This window comes from Orcinus orca, chromosome 8 (assembly GCF_937001465.1).
Source record: "Orcinus orca chromosome 8, mOrcOrc1.1, whole genome shotgun sequence".
Classification (NCBI taxonomy): domain Eukaryota; kingdom Metazoa; phylum Chordata; class Mammalia; order Artiodactyla; family Delphinidae; genus Orcinus; species Orcinus orca.
This window is the reverse complement of record NC_064566.1, coordinates 99028727-99049058: the sequence shown is the minus strand read 5'-3', so window position 1 is coordinate 99049058 and position 20332 is coordinate 99028727. Positions and strand designations below refer to the sequence as shown.

Genomic DNA, 20332 nt, shown 5'->3' with positions numbered 1-20332 from the left:
TACCTCTGGTCCTTCATCTCCTTAATTAGCCTGGCCTGGTGGAGAAGAGTACTTCCACATTGGCCTCAGGAAACAGCGCTTTCGGAGGGTTACCTGTAGGTTGTATCAACACTCAGGTTGGCTGCAGCTAACTCTGATGGAGGTATCCACGCAGGTAGTGTGTTCCCAGCAACCCATTTTGTCCACTCAAATAAACCAGGCTCTACGCGGATCTTCAAGTGATTTTCTTGTTGTAAACCTTAGAGGGAAAATAAAATGAAGATGAAGGAAGTATTACTATGTTCTCAGTGGAAAAGTAAATTAGAGGCCAAATTGTTACAGAAATGCTCATAAACCTTCCATTCTCTTTCCTAGCAGATGCTATATATAGCTTAAGGAAGTAAAGTATGCAGGTTTGGACAAGAGTTTTTAATTTTTGTGTTATAAGCACGTGAGTTTATTCTGGTCACATCACCAGGATGTATGCTGGCTTTAAATGGTATCTGATTAAAGAAAAAGTCATTATCCGTATAATTTATTACAGTTCTGTGACTACTATAATTCCTTTCTAAAGTAAGTTCCAAGATGTTCTTACCAAGAAACTTCAGAAATTCTCCGCATCCACTGTTTTACAATAGCTTACATTATATTTGCGTATCATAGAGATAGTTCATTTTCTCTACTAGAAAATCCAGTGTTGAATATTTACCAATGCCAGTGCACAAGTCCTGTGTTTTGTGATTGTGTAACTGTCCTCAGAGTGGGAACTGTCCCTGTTTAACTCTTTGTATTGCATTTAGCCAACAGTTTTTCCTTGCAAATGTGATAGAGAATGCGTTTGAATATATAGATGCATTCTGGCTTAAGGTTAACGAACAGAAGTCTCAAACGTAGTGTACTTTCCTTGTTGACTCAGCTTTTTCTGGCTTGTCTGTTTGGCATAAGTAAACAGTCAACCCTGTTTCTTCTAGTTTTCCTTCCAGTGAAATGAGAATGGAGATTCCTGTAACACAAGCTTCCACGGATTTTAGGGTAAGAGCTGAATATCTTCATAACAATGGTACGTTTGAACTTCTTCCAATTACCTAAAGAAACAAGGGTGATTAAGATTTACAGACACCTAGGAGCACCGTTCCCTGTCGTAAAGAGGCAAACAGAGCAGAGTGGGAGGAAACAAAGAAAAAAACAAAACAAAAAAGGATCACGCTTTGTAGGCTCTAAATTACTGCCAGAGAACAATATTTTACAAGCCTCTAATTCATCGAAGAGAGCTTTACATTTTCAAGAAAAACATGATTTGTGTATTCTCTTGATCTCACTTCCGCTGCCAGAGTATGATTTGGGGACTTTTGCAAAGTCATCTTCCAAAAGAAAGAATCATTGCTCAACATTTCAAATTCAAAGCTTTCAACTGGCTAATGTCCCCTGAGTAGGATAATTTGTGTCAGGTTGCCTGGAGACGGAGGGATGGGCTAGCTGACCTTTATCCAGTCTCACCTTTCAAGATGTTGTACGCAGTCTGGACACAGCGCAGGGACGGGGAGCAGTAGACGTGGTCAATGATGGTGTTACTCTCTAATAAGGCTTCACCTGCGAAGGAAACCAGAGAAGAATCCATCCGATGATTTACGAAGCCTCAACTTGACTCTCAGTGTCGGAGAGGGTGCCAGACAGACCCTGCAAACCTCTGTTTCCAGGTGGGCGCTCACATAGGGCCAGCAGTTTCAGTCTCATTTTCAACAACTCTCCTGACCAGTGTTTCTGTGAAAGACCAAGGGATACACCCTTCTTGTCTATTTTCTTTCTGTCTCTCTGGTCCTAACAAGCAGTAAAATGCCCGTTTTTCTCTCATGGATAAAGTCTGAATGCCTTAACATGGCGGTCAAAGTCTTCCATGAACTTGTCTGTCTCCATCCCGCCAGCCTTGTCTCCCGCCCTGGTCACAGCTGATGCTCTAGAAACAAGACGGCTTGTTTCCTCTGCACCGTGGACGCTGCTTCTCATGTCTATGACTTGGTGTTGATCCTCCCACTGAGATGCTGTCCCACCTTCCTACTAACTCCTACTCTAGTCTCCTCTTATGTCTTCTTTTGTGCTCCCATGATACTTTGTACATAGTTCTATTCTTGAGTAACAAGAATACTCTATATTATTTATCCACTTACAAGCTTCGCCGAGGGTGGGGACTCACGCTTAGGTCTCCAGTACCTAGCATGGTGCCTTGCACAAGGTAAGTGATCAATTGACGCGTGTTAAATGATTGAACAGGACAAGGCTGCTGCTGGCTCTGTGTGGCAGGTATGGACCTAGACCTGCAAAGAACTGAGCATCTTGGAGACTGGTGGGCCTCTATATTTTCAGCCACTCCTGGGTTGCCTTCTCATCCTTGCGCTAGAAGCTGACCTGTCTGCCGCACCAAGCCTGACCTTGCCCCATCACTGGACCATCTGCCCCTTGATAGGGATCACACCTTGTTCACTTTGGCAAACCAACCCAGTGCCCTGGACCTAATGGTTACATAATAAATCCCTTTTGAATTGAGGAAATATAGTACTTGTAGGAAAGCCCTAGGCAGCATTCTGGCATCCCCACTGGAGCCAGTCTTTGGAAGAAGTAGCCAGGAAAGGCTGTGTGATCACGCCAGGACACTCACCCACGAGTCTTGCTTGCATACATCCGAACACGGTGATTGGAGCATCTTTCTCGTAATCTCGGAAACCGCCGCTCCGCTGAGGTAAGCTATGAGGCATGTTCAGGTTAGTGCGTACGTAGCGACCTGGAAAGAAAAGTCAGGCCAAGGCGACGTGAGTTTCCTATCTCCTTAGGGCTTCCACTGCTGGTCCTGCCAGCCCCTCCACTTCCATTCCTTTTTGGCCACAGAGACTGAACTGAGCTCTCTAGAAAATATTGAAGTTGACCTCCTCCTTTAGTACTGTGTCCTGGAATCCACGCTTCCCTTCCGCTGACGAAAGTGACAAGAGATAGTTTTTAAGGGCAAGTAACAACCGGACACTCTAAAGCAGGTAGGACTCTCTGAGGTGCAAGCCTCCCTCTCTTAAACATGCCACCCAAATGAAAATGGAACCAAAATGAGCCAGGGTGACTTACTAGAGGGAGGTCTGGTCATGGAATCAAGACACCTGTCTCTGCCTCTAACTTTGCCATGTGGCTGTGGGGCAAGACATCTGCCTTTTTTGGTCCATGGTGTCCCAGTTTATAGAATGGGGGTAAGAACACTTCTCTCTCCCCTAACACTCCAGACAATCCGGAAGGACTTACAATGTAACAGATGACAGGCATTTCATAAATGACTCCATCTAGATAAAAGTAGCTTGACTCTGCCCCCTAGAGGCCGTGATAGGTATGCCAATGCTGAACAGGCCCACCAATTACTGACCTTTGGCGTCGAAGCACTGGGATAGCCAGTACTTCCCAAAAACAACATCCATCCTCTCACCGTGCCGACACACAAAGAGGCATCTCTTCTGAGGGCCAGGCTGGCCGCTGATCCTCAGAGGCTGCAGAGAAAGAAAGGCTATATAAGTGGGGACACACACATAGACACGTCTCAGAGCTAGCTGGGTGTCAGGTAAGCTGCGCTCTAGAACGAGTTTCACTAATGTTCGAGTGGGATAAGTCCCTTAACTGCCTCGGATTTAGGCTGGCCTATCTATAAGATGGGGGTGGTAAGCCTCATGTACGGACCTCGCAAGTTATTTTGAGGCTCAGATGAGTTGCACTGCAGGTGCTTTGCAAAATAAGAAGGGCTATGAAAATGGTTTTATTGTTACTGCTGCTGCTGTTGGTAGGATTAGTATCTGGCCAATACTGAAACACGAAGACCACCTGAGTTACAGCTCACGGGCAAAACTAGCCAGGATGGAGAGACGGCCATGTAGCGGGACAGCTTCTTCCCCTAACGAGATGCTCCACCAACTTCTTCAGGGAGCGAGGACTTTTATTACCACAAATACATCTGCCGCATCTCCACCGTGTGGTGGTCCGAAGGCTACTCCGGCCAGGAGGTCCCGCTTTGCCCATTCTAATAGCAGGTTAGGCTCTGTGGTCTCGCTGCACGCAAGACGGTGTTCCCAGAAGTGGCTCGGGGAGGGCAGTTGCTACCTCTGGGTGATGAAATCGGCAAGTCTAGTCAAAGGCTTGTCCAAACGGCTCTGGTTTCTATAACTACTGCGTGCATCCTTACAGATGTTTCTATATTCCTTCTTTCTGATGGAGTCAGCTGTTCCCAGCTTCCTCAGGGCTGCCAGCTCCTACTGGCTTCACATTTGCCAATACAGTACATACACTTTACAAACTCCTCCATTCTGTACCCTTTCTGGCATATATCGGACATACACTGAGCGTTCACTAGGTGCCAGGAACTGTGCTAAGAACCATATCCTTATTTCCTTTCATCTTCACAATGGCCTGTAAAATAGATTAGATACAGTTGACCCTTGAACAACTTGGGTTTGAACCATGCAGGTCCAACTAATACATAGATTTTTTTTTCCCCAAAAGTAAATACTACGATAAAATCTGCAGTGTGTTGAGTCTGAGGATGCAGACCCGTGGATCTGTAGGAAGCAAACTGGGTAGGTGGAAGGCCAGCTGTAAGTTGCAAGTGGATGTTCCACTGTACGGAGCATGGAGGGTCGGCATTCCTAACCCCTGCGTTGTTCAAGGCTCAACCGCGTCACTACTTTACAGATAACATATCATCCTCTCTGCAGAGCAGCCTTCCTCACCAGCCTAGACCCAGACGCTGGTAGTCATTGTCAGCACCACCCATCTGACTCTTCCTAAGCCTTAAATTTTTATATATCTTTTAGGCTCTTGTGCCCTGAGAGATAGGTAACCCTTTGGGGGCAGCAAGGGCAAGGTTGCATCCTTAGTAAAAAGGTGCTCAGTGAATCCTGAGCAGAGTTGAGGAGGCGGCCCTGACAGTCAACCTTACCTGGGTGGGCTGGCAGATGACGGTCAGGGGCGTCGTATCCCCCAGGCCCTGGTCCTCATACTGCCGCCTCTCCAAGATGCCATCCCCAAATGAGAGCGCGTTGGAAGATGATGTATTTAAGATCGAGTAAGAACTGCAGAGGGAAGACAAGGAAGACGTTAACTGCTTTGGCCAGAAGTCACCAGCACTTCACCCCTGGGCTCAACGGGACTGTGGGAATGAGTAGGAGACACTCCCTGGGGCGGTGCAATGGCTGGGAAAGCTGAGCAGGGGGCATCCCATGCCTGCAGAGGAACATCTTTTTAAAAAATTGCTTATTGAAGTATAATTAACTAACAATATCATATTAGTTTCAAGTGTACGACATAGCCATTTGATATTTTTATAAGGAACATCCTGTTTTATACTGAAGTCTTGCAGTTAATAAATTAGTGGTAGATGGATTTCTGTACTTGGAACAGATGCGTTCATCCCTGTGGGCAGGGATGGGGCCTGTGATTCTGTGCTTATTAGGATGCCACAGGCGTGGCTGGCACCCAAAGCATGCTGCAGAATAATGAGGTATCAATTTTGTACCATTGTCTCCAGCTCTTTTTCTGGCTCCAAGAAATAAACAATTCCTGTTGCCTTTAATCTTTTCCATGGTGATTTCCATCTGAACTGACAAATAAGAGGGAGGATTTTGACCGTCTCTACCACTTTGCCTGTGGCTCCTAATGGTCAAGGAAACCTTTGCCCATTACCCCCTACTCTACCTCCTTCAGTTTCCAAACCCCTCCCCCATCTCAATCATACCTCCAACAAGATGATTAAATACAGCATTTTTCCAGAGGAGACCATTCTCACCAGATGTGTAGAGCTTTGAGCCAAGAGCTCTCATTTCTGGATGTAACACTGTAACTACAGAAGCCCCAAAAGAGGTCTTGCTGAAAGACAGGCAGCAAATCATGCTGTGTTTAAATTATTTTGATTAGTAAGGCCTCCAAAAAGCTTTATCTAATAAACACTGCAATTCAAATATGGTTGTTAGGCAAATCCAACAGACATCACTGGGCAGCGTCAAGGGAGAGCATTTAAATTTTAGATTTCTTGCTTCTTTACAAATAGGGTAAAGTTCCATATGTATAAAAGAACACTGAATCTAAAATAGCCATTAGCTTTATGGTTATTTTTTAATATTTTGGGGTTATTTCTAAGGAAATCTTGTACCATTCACACAGTCTAATAGGCTGGTTGCTTTCCTTTATTTTAAACCGAGACCCTCCCAAACATCACACCGTTAAAGAAAATTCATTTTCACTGATTCATCACAGCTTCAGCGCCCGAGATGTCTGGATATATGGAATCATCCTGACATCTTACTTGTACATGTTCCCTAATTTCTTTACTTTATTACAGCTGTGAAGACACTGCTAGAATCCCTCCTCTCTCTCCTTCAGCTCAGCCGGCAGCGAGACTGCCAGCCTCCTTCTCTTCTCAACTGTCACTGTCATCAAAGCCCCCGACTCACTGAGGCAGTTTGGGGCTGTCAGTTCCAGTAAGACAATAGTCAGATGCTTCGTGTTGAGCGCAGAGTAGGGAGAAAGCTGCACCTGACGCCCGGCACATCTTCTCAAGCATCGGAGAGACACTGGCACCTCCCTAGGACACCTCAGGGCTGTGTGTCAGCCGAGAAGGACCGGCCAGCCTACCCCAATTTAGAGGACACGGCGGGACTTGCACCAATTGGTACATATCTGGAGGTGCTCAGAACCCGGCAGGGTGCTCTAATAAGGGTGGTAGGAAAATATTTCCTTAGGAGGGACTCGGAAAACTGAGGACGGGGGAGGAAGAGTTGTGAAGGGCTGCTGACCCCAAGTCCCCACTTGTTGGTTGCTTGAATCCCCTCTGCAACTTCCCATCAAGTCGGCCACGTCATGCTTGAGGACCCTGTGGCTCTCCCTCCCCCAGGCTACCTGTCATTAGGGGTGAAACAAGGCTGTCTTACAGCAGCTGGGCTCTGCCTCGCTGAGTCATTTCCACTTCTGGGGTTAATTAGGAAAGTGCAGTTCTTCTATAGGATCGCTTTTGTGGAAGAGACATTTGATTTGACAAGCATGTAAGAGAGGACTAGAAAAGACAAGTTAGAAAAAGAAAATAACCGTAAAGCTAATGGCTCTTGTAGATTCAGTGCTGTTTTATACACGGCCCTGATCCACATAAAGCTAAGTCCTTTACAGCAGTGTTCACACACGCCTCTACGGGAAAGGCAATTATCATCTCCATCTCATAGATTAGCAAACTGAGGCTCAGAGACGTCATGTTAGTTGGCCAAGGTCACACAGCTGGTGAGTGGGAGAGTCAGGATTTGAATCTAAGACTACTGGAGTAAAAACTCAAATTCTTAATTACAGTGTCCTAACAAACACCTAGTATATTAGTATTTCCCCCACTCTCAGCTGGGTTGGCTGTAGCAGCTGATAGTGAAATTTCAGACATGGTTCCCAGGGAAATAACATCACTAGTAATCTCTCCAAATAAAGGGAGATGACACACAGACCTCCCTGGGATCCATGGACTGAGGTCACTGAGGATCCCCCCCCAATTTCAGCAGAGCTCTAACTTGGGCAAGAGTGGGTTTAGATGCAGAGATCTGAACCGGGTCAGCAGAACTTCTCCCACATACTCTTCCCACAGGGACCCCTACTTTTAAGAATGTGATCTGGGAGCTGTATATCATCAAATAATCTTTTGATTCTCCGTTTCTTCACATATATTATGCTTTTTTTTTTTTTTTTTTTTTTTTTACAGGGATAAAACGGTGACTTTGGAAACCCAACTTAGAAACATTTCTGAAAAAGCAAAGGTCCGGGGGGACTTTCCTGGTGGTCCAGTGGCTGAGACTCTGTGCTCCCAATGCAGGGGGGCCCGGGTTCAATCCCCGGTCAGGGAGCTAGATCCCACGTGTCATAACTAAGACCTGGCACAGCCAAATAAATACATAAATATTAAAAAAAAAAAAAGTAAAGGTCTCGGGAACACGAGGCAGCTTTGACCTTCCAATTTGTGCCCCCAAATGCTGGATGTTCCTTGGGTGGGGACGGGGAAGGAAGAGGAAGGTTTGCTGGGGAGGCGGTTATGAAGGAAGAAGATATTCCTTCCCATCCCTGGGTTTGTGGTTTATTGGCTTGCTGCTAACCAGGGTAGGGGACTGTCTTTTCTTTTCTTCCTCCAGGCAAAACACTCACTGAAATTGCCTGTCTCTGTTATTACTGTCATAAAAGAGAAGCAGTGTTACACACCATGCAGCTGGTGCTCAGAGCTTCCGGCTCTCAGCCACGTTGGCACATGGCAAGAACAAGAGGGAGGAAAAACAAACCAGCACGCACACCCTGGCCAGATGCCCGCGTGCACCAGGGAAGGGCTGGCTTTGAACTCCTCCGATTAAGAAACATAAAAGAGGAACAAAAGGCACCTCTCTCTCAGGACAAAGCTGGTCATGCAGCACAGGTCACTCTCAACGTGGGACCAGGTTGCTTTGGGGGCAAAGCAGGAGTGAGGGATGGGTGGAACGCTATCACTCTCCAGAAAACTTGGGTGGGGGAGGGACCGCTTGCCTTTCTAAGGCTCTGGCGGTTGCCCATTGCCACAGAAATGGTCTCTGTCATCTAGGCATTCACATGCCAAGTCTCAGGACTTGCTCGGGGTAACCTCACGGTGAGTGGCGGTTCGGTTTCCTGACCCTTGCAAATCCTTTCACTACTGGTCTGGCTGGCATAGTGGGAACCTGTCCTGCTTCTCTGGGGAGTCAGACCCCTCCGTGCAATGACCCAAGAAAGAGTGGACAGAAGCCCCAAAGCCATAAAGACTCAGTGCTGGGATGACCCACACTGAGGCCAGAAGAGATGGTCCCCCAAGCAGCCTCAGTTTAGTCTCCAGTCAGGAACTCAGACAGATGTTACATCCAATGGGGGCAGGCAGAGCAAAGCAGGGCAAGCCATCTCCCATTCTTCTCATGCCCCAGCTCCGCCCTTCCCTGAAAGTCTGGAACCAATAGGGCTTTCTTCCCCCTCGGACTTCATTTACTGGCACTGCTGCCCTGCCCGTCCAGGATCAATCAAGTCCGTTTCCCCGCCACCTCCTCAAACTCCACAGTGTTCTTTGAAAAGCAGCAGACAAAGAACTTAGCATCTGCTCACCCATGAAATATCCAGGTGCTGCACTCGTCAGCCTTGGTGATGTAGTTCTCAGGCAGGAGTCCGGAGCAGCCTGTGGTTAGGGACGTGCCGTAGATCCAGCCCTCGCTGGTGCTGGTCTGCTCCATGGGCGACATGAAGATGAAGTCCCCAGGGACCAGCTCCAGCTCATCGTCGTTCTGCGGGGTGTAGGGGTAGATCACCTGTAACGTCTGAAAAAGGAGGAGAGGGATGCGTGAGGCCCACATCTGACCCATGCTTCTGAGCGCCTCCAGGGCCGGTCTGTGTGCTCTGCTCTAACAGGGCACACGTCCAGAAGCTGACATTGACAGGTGCCCCTGGGGTCTGCAGGCTCTGAGGAGATCTGGATTCAGATCAGAAGGCGTTTCTTCTCTTTTCAGGGTACTGTGAGTATGTGCTGGCGCTCCTGGCTGTCTCCAGACTTTCCTTCAGGCATGTCTTTGCTTCAAAAGATACGGTTTTTAGAAATTCATCTGAAAACCTGTAGGCTCTCCGGTAAACTTCTGTACAAACGGGGTTGGACCTAGTTTTCTCTGCTCCGTCTGCCGGGGTAGGTGCCATAATAGACCCTGGAAATGCAACTCACGGGAAGGGAGTCTTCCATGCAGATGTCACCGATGCCCAGATGGAGACTCCCCTAGGAAGGCTTTGGGAATGAAGTGTTCTCCCTTCCATGTAACTCAGCGGCTTAAACAAGACATGGTCCCTGCCTTCAAGAAGCTTTCTTTAGGGCTTCCCTGGTGGTGCAGTGGTTAAGAATCCTCCTGCCAATGCAGGGGGCACGGGTTCGAGCCCTGGTCCAGGAAGATCCCACATGCCGCGGAGCAACTAAGCCCGTGCGCCACAACTACTGAGCCCACGTGCCACAACTACTGAAGCCTGTGCGCCTAGAGCCCCTGTTCTGCAAGAGAAGCCACTGCAGTGAGAAGCCCGCGCACTGCAACGAAGACCCAATGCAGCCAAAAATAAAATAAATAAAATAATTTAAAAAAAAAAAGCTTTCTTTAAACCTCCATTTTTAACAAAGGCCTAGAAAGAAAAATATCTTTCGCAGCCATCAGTGTGTCATGTCTGTAACCAGCTTTTGTCAGTGAACAGATGGAGACCACGTGTTCCTTCTTTGGGCTCAGAAAAAGCCCCCAGGGCCAACCTCAGGCTATGCCACTTGGCTGATTTATTCCACTTTTTGTCTCCTTTTCTGGTATGTAGAAACATCACAGGCATAGGCATGAAGATGCTTTGGAAAACATTTCTTTTACTCCATTTTTGTTAACAGCAGGAGACCTCAATAGTAAGGAAAATATTTTCTGTGTTTCACGAGGGCTAAGAGGGGCTGTTCTATCCGCTCTTCCTTTGATCTTGAAGCTACCAGTGGCAGGCAAAATATTCTGGTTCCCACGTACAGGTTTTTAACTTTGGCCTCTGTTTTCTCATCTGTCAAATGATACCCGGACTATAAAAGTTAAATGAGACAACCTAAGAAAACTCCTGAGGCCTCTGGTACACAGAAGGAGCATAATTATTTCTATGACCCATGATGGCTGGCTTTCAAGGGGTTACCTTTCCGTCTAGCTGATGCTGACCCCTGAATCCTGTGCTGGGTAGGCTTGTGAGCTCATCAGCTCACTGGGGTCAAGGTGATACATCAGAGCATGTCAATAAAGAATTTCTTTCTGGCAGTTGCTAATGAGAGGAGCCAGTAAAAATATGATTTTCCCCCCAGAGAATGAACACGATAATGTACAGAACTTGACTACCTGCTCCACTGGATTTCTGATGTCCCCTTCAGCCCTAGATCTTCTTGCATCCCATCGCCTTCCCACTCCTCTGCCACATACTCACTCAAACCATGTTTCCACACTAACCAGGAAGGTTTTTTTTTGCTGGGTTGTTAAAAGAGCTTAAAGAAAACAAATCTTAAATCTATAGGCTAGGTATGTGCTGAGACACCAAAAGGAACATTCCTTTTCCTGGAACAGGGTGGAGAGAGGCACCAAGTCACAGGGAACAAGTCTAAACTCAACTCAGGTTCCTCAGACACTCAAGTGCAGCATAGTCCTGGCTAATGATGCCTTTGACTTGGCAGAAGTGTCTCTTCTTTGAGAACCTTAAAAATGACTTGGGAGAACTCATTCCTCCTTTCACTTGGGGGCGCTGGGCTAAGTGTTCTAGCTCTAGGCGATCTCCAGGGAGATCGAGGCACAGAAAGGAGCAGAGGGGACATCGTGTCCTGGGCAGAGGGTAGTTGGACAATAAGGAGCTTTGATTTATCGAATAATCAATAAGAAAACCATCAAGGTATTGCGGCAAATCTCAAATTATAACCGGTGCCCAGGTCCCCATAGCCCTTTCCCACTTACCAAAAGCGTGTGCAGAAGTCAGCCCAAGTTTGGGGGATCTCAGCTCACGTGCCTAGTTTTGTCCTATGTGATACTCTTTTATGTTTAGCATCTACTTGTAAGCACTCTTGAGTCTGTCTCAAGTATGTTTTCTCTCCCTTCCTACTTGGGGACTAAGCTCAAAGTTTGCTGACTGACATCTTTGGGAAGGGCAGATACAGCCCCAGGTGATGACAGGAACTGACCCTCTTTGCCTCTGAAGCCCTTTTTACTCTCAGTAACAATAACAGCTGTGGCAATTTTGTCGTTGTCGCTATGCCCACTCTGTGCTGGCTCTTACGGTAGGACCTTTCCATATGTCCTCTAGTTCATGCGACAGTCCAGCAAAATATTGTCGGCATTCTGCACACGAGAGAACTAAGGACTGGATTATTTTCTAGAAGTTGTAAAAGCGAATCTAACCACCGCTAAAGTGAGGGGGCCAGGATTTGAAGCCGTGTGTGCCCAACTCCAGAATTTATGCTTTTTCTGTAACTCTGTCCTTCCTCTAGATTTCTAGTGCTTGACACATAAAACGGGCATGGCACACTGGGATCGCTAACGTGGAAGAGATGGTGTGAAGTACAAGCAAGCATTTGCAAGCCCACATCAAGTGAGCATCTGAACAGAAGAGGGGTGAGACCCCAGAGGGTTCCAAAGCATCACTTGCTGAGTGTCCTTGCCTAAACCACTGGCCTTCTCCGGACATCTGTCACCTCACTGGACCAGTTAATCCATCCTGCCTCCTGGGCACAGGAGGAGGAGAAAGGCAAGTAGAGGTTTACATATGCAGGAGGGCACAGCTAAAGCCAGATGACCTCGGACGGAGAACTTTATCAGGAGGAACAGTAATAAATGAGCTTTTACAAATAAGAGATAAAAGAGGCCACGTTATTTTTAGAAAATAATTCATGTGGGCGCTAGCTGCCTCTTTCCCTCCGTGCCAGTTGAGCAGAATGTGGGTCAGGCAGAAAAGCAATTACCCTCTGAGTTAACTGGAGGGCAGTGTTGATTAGAAGATATTCCTCGGAAAATTCCATCGCCACCTTCCTTCTCTTAGAAAGGTGACTTCTCACCGTCCATTGGCATGCCACCCTTGACTTTTTTTTCTCTGCCCTCGGAAGGAATCCAGCCAGCCACACCTCTCTCGTTCTATTTAGGGCTCATGCTAAGCAAGTCCAGGAGATTTCAGAATCCTGAAGTAAGATTAAGCCCAGTCTCCTTGCTGTGTCTTTACAGAAACTTGCATCAAATGACTTGGAAGGAGGACATGACATTCCCATCAGCAGAGCCAGACAAACCTGTACGTCCCTGATACTCTCGGGCCCTGCGCACAGTCCTGGACCTTCGTCGTGGGTTGGCTCTTCCAAACACTTCCAAAACAACAATGAGGTCGCCTGGCCTAGACCCTGAATTTCTAACTCTTTTTCATATTTAAAAAACACACCTAAAACAGATGTTAAAAGGCTACGTAAACTAACAAAATATCAGTTCTTTTGCTGCTGAAAAACTAGGAAACGATTTACACGCATGTTTCGTAAATGTAGTTAAACTGGATGACAATTGTTGCAAACTCTGTGGTCTTTTTTTAGATGGGCTGCCCGTCTTCATTGGTCAGAACCCCTGGCATCTGGCTTCAGTTCTGGTTCTAAATTGCTCTTTAGCTTTGGACCAGCCACTGAATCCCTATGTCTCAGCTTCTCCTTCAGGAAAAAAAGGACAATAAGACTCTTCAGAGATGGCACGTGCTTGTCCTGGAAAGCAATGTCAATTCCTTCAAAAGAAGGATGCCAGGACCATGCCAATCTTTCTGCCTGTCCTGGAATCAGTTGTCCCTCTCAGGTCTCCCATGTGATACACACAAACTCTCACAATATTTGTCTGTGCTTTCATTTCATATGGACCACATTTTAAAATTCCCTGGTGGTTCAGTGATTAAGAATCCGCCTGCCAATGCAGGGGACATGGGTTCGAGCCCTGCTCCGGGAAGATCCCACATGCTGCAGAGCAACTAAGCCTGTGCGCCACAACTACTGAGCCTGTGCTCTACAGCCCGCAAGCCACAACTACTGAGCCCACACACCACAACTACTGAAGCCCGCGCGCTCTAGGGCCCGTGTGCCGCAACTACTGAGCCCGTACTGCAACTACTGAAGCCTGCGTGCTGCAACGAGAAGCCACCGCAATGAGAAGCCCGCACACCGCAACGAAGAGTAGACCCTGCTCGCCGCAACTAGAGAAAGTCCACGTGCAGCAACGAAGACCCAACAAAGCCAAAAATAAAATAAAATAAATAAAATTTTAGTATGTTCCATGGTAACTTGCATGCCACAGATACTCAGCAAATATCCGTTAGCTATGTGTTCAGGGTTTGTTTGGGGTCTTTTTTGTATTTAGGTGTTCTCCTCACCTAAGATCAGGATGGTGTCTTCTACCTGTTAATACTGTGAACTGATAGAATATTTAAAAATGTATCAACATGCTTTTCTATCTATTCTCCCATTTCATTTCTATATCATTCCAGTAAGGTTGGCAGGGCAGATAGAACAATGGGGATATTACACTTGGGACCCAGAGACAAGAGATGCAAGCTCAAAGCTTCCCAGTGAGCCGGCCAGTGCTTGGATGAAATTCCAGGCCAGATGACTCCTGGGCATTACTTCCCTTTGGTGTCCATCTCCCCACAGCAGCAAGTGCTACTGGTGCTGATGGCACCCCGGCACCCCTGGCAGAGTCAGGAGCCCCAGGGAGACATTACCTCGTGGTTAGCAAATCGGATATCCCGGGAGAATATGGTCGCCACCCAGTCGCACCCGAGTTTGACATCAATGTTCTGGGCGAGTTTCTCTAGGGTGGGCAGGTGGCTGGCTTGGAAGTGGTAAGCCAGGGTCACGTGCAGCTGCTTCTTATGAGGCTCCACGTGCACTTCTGGAAGAAGGAAGGAAAGAGGCAGCTGTTGCATCTCGATGGTGAAGACAAGGAAAAACACAGAACGGTGCCCTGATAAATCTGTTTCCCAAATAGCAGAGGACAGAGTCCCTCGGTCAGACAAAACCTGTGTCTCTCCTTCACAGCAGCGGAATAAGAGCGGGGCGGGGGAGAAAAACCCACAGTCCGAGAGAGAAGGAGCCACATGTCTGGCTTTTCTGGACCAGCTGAGAGACAATCATTTTGATTGGCAGCTGCTCCCAACAAATCCAGATGAGTGTCACTGGCCCCACCATTCAGATGAGGAAACCGAGACCTAAAGGGATGAGCTAGTTTATGTGGAAATAAGGAGCAAATTTTGTCCTCATGGGACTCCCCAGGTTATCTTGCCTTCGTTTTGAAATCAAGCCTCTTAGCTTCTGGGTGGCTCTGATGGAGAAATGAGAGGAAAAGATGGATTCTTTTCAAAGTTTAAAACAGGGTCTCTCAACATCATTTTGGACCAGATAATTCTTTGTTATGGGGGCTGTCCCGTGCATTACTGGGTGCTTAGCTGCAACCCTGGCCCCTACTCACTAGATGCCAGCAGCAGCCCCCAAGTTGTAACAACCAAAACCGACTCCAGACCTTGCCAAAGGACCTCTGGGGAGAGATGGAGCAAAAATCACTCCGATTGAAAACCACAGGTTTAAAGTAGGCAGACTGTTCTTCTAAGACACCCTAAAAACCAAACCAAAAGAAACCAGTCTACCTACACAAGGCAAGAGATTTTGTCTTTTGTCCGTCTTTCAGTGAGGGAGATTCACCTACTGTCCAAGCTCAAACACCAAAGAAGACGCAACTAGAGGGGATTTAGGGAATTCCAGAAATTAAGGGGCTTGCTCAAGTCGCACAGAGGTAGAAGAATTGTAGAAGTTGGGGCTGTGGTTTTGAGTACTTTTCTGTTATACTACATGCGTTTCTTTGGTGTAAGCCCCCCAAGGCGAGGGCTCTGTGTCCTGTTCATGGATTATAACCCCCCTACCCCCCAACCCGTGCTCAGCACCCCACGGGCTTTCAGTATTTGTTAAATGAATGAAGACACACGAATGAATCTCCTTAAACCATCAAGGATGGAGGATGACACTTCATCTACTCGCTGACGGAATCTGGGTCTGCCACACGTCTGAACACCATGACACAAGTTCTAGGGCAAAGACCTGATGGCCCGCTTCCCACACCGGGCCACCCAGTTCTCCGAGTCGCCAGCAGGGGGCCGAACCAGGGCCGAGAAGCCAGCCAAGCCCACCGGTTCTTGCAGAGAGGACTCAGATGGCTGGGGAGGCGCTGGCTCGCCCCCTTCCTGGCAGGAAAGCCTGCAAGGGCCCGCCTGCGTTTTGCTCAATATGCACTTTATGAACTGGCCGCGTCCTGGCTGAGACCTGCTTTACTCACTTGCGAATGATTTGGGTTTTGTGGCTACAACATTAGATTTGGTTCTTGTGGGAGTTTTAGTGGTTTTGACAATAGCTACTGTGGGATGAAAAGAGCCATTTCCCTGAGGTGGAGGGATGGGAACAGGAAATAATCTGCCTATGAGGCCATTTCTCTGAAATTTTATGCTCCTGTGAAGGGGGCAGGTTCCACCGAAGTCAGAGAGCAGAGACGAGTCCCTGGGGACGAAGGGGTGGAGGTGGGGCATCTAAGGAGAGCAGGCTCCCAATGCACAGAGGTGACCTAAGGGCCCGGGTTCCTCTGAGAGTAGAGACCTCACTGTGATCCTGTTCAGTGATGCTGGGCCCTCACCACACTCTTCCTAGAGTCCTGAGCCCTATTTGGGGATTTTCTGGTAGAAAAGGCCACTGAGAAATAGGCCCCGAGCTGGGGATGAAAAGAGCAGAGTGGGACACAAGCAGGTGAGGTGGAGGCCAAAGGTCAGGAGCCCAGGGAGCAAAGGGCGGGGCTGGCCAGCTGGGGCCTCTGCCAGCACTGCGTTCAACACTCAGGACCCGGGTGGGCAGCTCACGCCCTCCACTCTGATCAGGGCGATGGCCCACCGGCCCCAGCACCGTGCTCCCTCCTGCCTGCGCTCATGCCACCTGCCCTCCTGCAGGGCCCTATTCCCATCCGACGGATCAGCGTCTTCCCGGGGTGACTGTCCTTTCTTCTGTGAAGGGGGCCCCACTCCATCATCCCATGGCGGGATGATGGCCTCTCTTCTCACAGCTCTTATGACACGGTGCCTGGAGAAACCACCTCTTCTTCCCTGTTGTGTTCCTCATGGATAAACACACAGTAGGTGCCCAATAAACACCTGCTGATCCTGATTTCATTCTAAAGGGACCAAAAAGACTCCCCGCCCCCCACTGTCTGTCTGTCTCACGGCAGGCGAGGCCCTTGCGGAGCTGTCTGCACCTGCAGTCACACAGGAAGGCTTTGCAAACCTCTGCCTCCTGTCCCGTCTCGCCGCCGCCCGCCTTTAAGTCAGCACACATCCTGAGCGTCCCTCCAAACTGATTCCTTTGACGGTAAACCTCAGTTGTTAGCTTGAACTGAGACCTCCCATGCAAAGAGCAGGTGACATTATAAAGGGGTGGATAAGGGCCCTTTTGAGGCTTAGGGGCCTGTCTACTGGGCTTCAGCAAGTCGAAAGGTGTTGGCTCAGTGGATTTGATTATTACTGGATGCTAAGTGGTTCCACTCTACTCTCTGTGCTGTATGACCCCCTGAGCAAAGACCTCGGTCCACACGGAGGGGACGGGGAGACCCAGATTAACACCTGCCTGGGATGGGGGTTTGGAGGAGGAAAAGAAGGTTCCTTGGGAATTCCCTGGCGGTCCAGTGGTTAGGACTCCACGCTTTCACTGCCGAGGGCCCGGGATTCGATCCCTGGTCGGGGAACTAAGATCCTGCAAGCAGGGCAGCATGGCCAAAAAAAAAAAAAAACCACACACGGAAAAGTTCCTTATTTCTGAACAGGGAAGAGATGGTGGGGCTGCAAAGGAACACATTTGTAGTTCAATGGGAACAGTCATTTATGTACCTTCAACGTGGGTGTCAGGGAGTAGACACTGGACCTGCTCTCAAGGAGGTTAGCAGAACTGTAATTTTTTTTTTTTTTTTTTTTTTTTGCGGTATGCGGGCCTCTCACTGTTGTGGCCACTCCCGTTGCGGAGCACAGGCTCCAGATGCGCAGGCTCAGCGGCCACGGCTCACGGGCCCAGCCACTCCGCGGCATGTGGGATCTTCCCAGACCGGGGCACGAACCCATGTCCCCTGCATCGGCAGGCGGACTCTCAACCACTGCGCCACCAGGGAAGCCCTGAATATTTTTTAAAGGGGCAAGAGGTGTGGGGTCCTGCAGGAAACGGCTGTGTTCTTGGGCACGTTCTGCCCATTCCTGCAGGACCCCTCTACCTCCCGACTCCACCCTCCTCCTCCACATCATTTCCTGTCCCTTTCCTTCCTGACTTTCCAATTCCCAGGGCCCAGGGCAGGCCTGGCAGCTGGAAGCTCACCGGTTTTGGAGGCAGCCTCCGCAGCAAAGTCGGCGGCAAACTTCTTGAGGACCTCTGCGCTGTCTTCCTTCACGAAGAGGCCGATGAAGTTGGAGGAGGTATAGAGCTCCAGGGGCAGCGGGGCTGAGAACTTACATTTCCAGCGACTGACGGTGGTCTGCAGGGCTTCCCCCAAGGCGTCCACCTTGCTGTCCTCACACTGGCAGGGAAACAAGAGGCTTCGCTCAGAGACAAGGGGAGACGTCTGCCGCTACTCACCTTTGGCATCCTCTGCCCAGAGCTGGAGGCTGCTAACTGAACCGTCATTCCTGTCTGTGAGCAGGGAGAAGACCTGCAGCCTCCCAATTATCTGGAAATGGATTATCCGACCAGTCAATTAAACTGGGGCGACGGACAACCTCTCCCCTCCCTCTCTCCCTGCTCCGATGTGCTCCTCTGAGCCCCGCCAGAATGCAGTAGGGCCGGTCCAGCAGAAAGCAAGCATGAGGGACGTGCCAAGAGAGTGTACAGCACCCCCCGATAAGTCGTTGTGTGTTTTCTACAGTTTTGCATCGTTTGTGCCTCTTCTATTCCACTTACATGATCCAAAGTTGACTCTACCTCCACCCCCATGATACTTGGGAAGAATGAGGCTGCAAGAGCTGCAATATCCTCATCCTCCCCCCGCCTCCCCCGGGCACTAGAAGAAACAATGAGAGTGTCTGAAACTCTGAATGCTTTTGAGAAAGAGCCTGGATGACTAAGAGGAAATGATCATCATTTTAATTTTCAGCATGAATGGTAAAAGAGAAGGTGTTAGGAACATATTTTCACCTATAAAAGGTGGAGATGGGGGAGAATATGAATGAGATTCTGGAAAAACAACCCCCAATATTAGAAAAACATATTGTCTTAAAATGCTACCATTCTGCTTCATTGTGACTATAGCTGGACACGTCAATTCTTCTCCATCTCTGCAGAGAACCAAAGTAGATGCAATATGTTTACATTTATTGGAATGAGAGGGATTTGATTCAGTCTCTGCATAAGCTTCATGATGGCTAGAATTATGGGCTAGGTAACTATGGCAGGGGAAATGTATCCTAGCCATCTCTAGAAAGATCCAGCACGGCACAACCTGTGGATGGTGTGCAGGAGGCTAAGTCTCTCCCCCCATCTGTAGACTACGTTTTTCACCCCCAGCTCTCTAATGTCTGCTCTTTCCTCGTGAGAGGGGAGGGAGATGACAGACAGGAGAAGCTAGGTTAGAGAATCCATTCCCCTTGTGGCTACCAGACAAGTGTGCCACCCAGTGGGTCAGGCTTGTCCCCTGGGTCCTGAGGAGCACACGGTCATCACGATGCCACACCAGACCCAGGGTGAACCTAGGTCTCGGCAGGTGTTAGAAAGAGGACCAGGGTGAGCAGCCGTGGACCTCACTGATTCCTCAAAGGCTCACCCAACTCTGGAGCCCGTGACTGTTTCTACCAACATCCTGAGAGGCTCCCAGCTTTTTTTTTTTTTCGCGGTTCGCGGGCCTCTCACTGCTGTGGCCTCTCCCGTTGCGGAGCACAGGCTCCGGACGCGCAGGCTCAGCGGCCATGGCTCACGGGCCCAGCCGCTCCGCGGCATGTGGGATCTTCCCAGACCGGGGCACGAACCCGTGTCCCCTGCATTGGCAGGCGGACTCTCAACCACTGCGCCACCCGGGAAGCCCAGCTCCCAGCTTTGACTCCAGTCCCCCGGGGCTGGAGGGATGCAGGCGCCCCAGGGTGGGGGGCTGCAGCTCACCATGAAGAACTGGCAGAGGGTGATGTGAGGGAAGATGTTGTGCGCCTTGTTCTTGCCGCAGATCTGCTTCGATTGCTGCCAGAAGTCGGAAAGCTTCTGCGCTAAGGGGCCGGTGGGGCGGAGGTAGAGGACGTACTCCCGGGGCAGGGGGTCATCCAGGAAGGGGTCGCCGACGTGGGAGAACAACCTGCCAGAGAGAGGGGGGCCGAGCACACCTCACTTGAGAACAATGGAAGCAAAGGGAGAACTGACATCAAGGTCCATCCTGGGCAGCCTCCACCCCACCAAGCACCGCCAGCGGGAGGGTTTTCAGTTTTGTACTTTAAACATCCACCCCTCGAAGCTCACACTTTGTAACCAACTCTCAGATGCACCAACTTCTCTACTCCTGCCTGTCCTATCGCATGGGCATCCCACGACTCCCTCCTAAGGCCGCTCTCCAGGAAGTGTTTTGGATGAACCCCAAATCCTTTCCCAGGCCATCAGTACTGTTCCAGCCCGGCCTGTCCCTCCAGCTCCGTCTAGGATTAAACGCATGTGCCTCCAAAGATGAGGCAAGCTTGGAGGGTCGCCTTGTGGGGTCAGCCCTGGGTAGCGATATCCTGGAAGGTAAGTAAGTAGGATGTT

At 49.1% G+C, this 20332-nt stretch overlaps 1 protein-coding gene across 3 annotated transcripts in view; it reads right to left on the bottom strand.

Moving 5' to 3' along the window:
- Positions 1-20332, bottom strand: part of UBASH3B (ubiquitin associated and SH3 domain containing B) — a 141356-nt gene that overhangs the window by 13317 nt on the left and 107707 nt on the right. For all 3 annotated transcript variants that reach the window (XM_033407345.2, XM_004280688.4, XM_033407344.2), the window contains exons 3-11: positions 19706-19892; positions 17936-18134; positions 14269-14438; positions 9115-9323; positions 4937-5069; positions 3377-3497; positions 2633-2755; positions 1477-1569; positions 94-238 (exon numbers count right to left, since the gene is read on the bottom strand). In XM_033407345.2, coding sequence (XP_033263236.1) covers positions 94-238; positions 1477-1569; positions 2633-2755; positions 3377-3497; positions 4937-5069; positions 9115-9323; positions 14269-14438; positions 17936-18134; positions 19706-19892 — 1380 coding nt within the window. The remainder of the gene's footprint in view (positions 1-93; positions 239-1476; positions 1570-2632; positions 2756-3376; positions 3498-4936; positions 5070-9114; positions 9324-14268; positions 14439-17935; positions 18135-19705; positions 19893-20332) is intronic.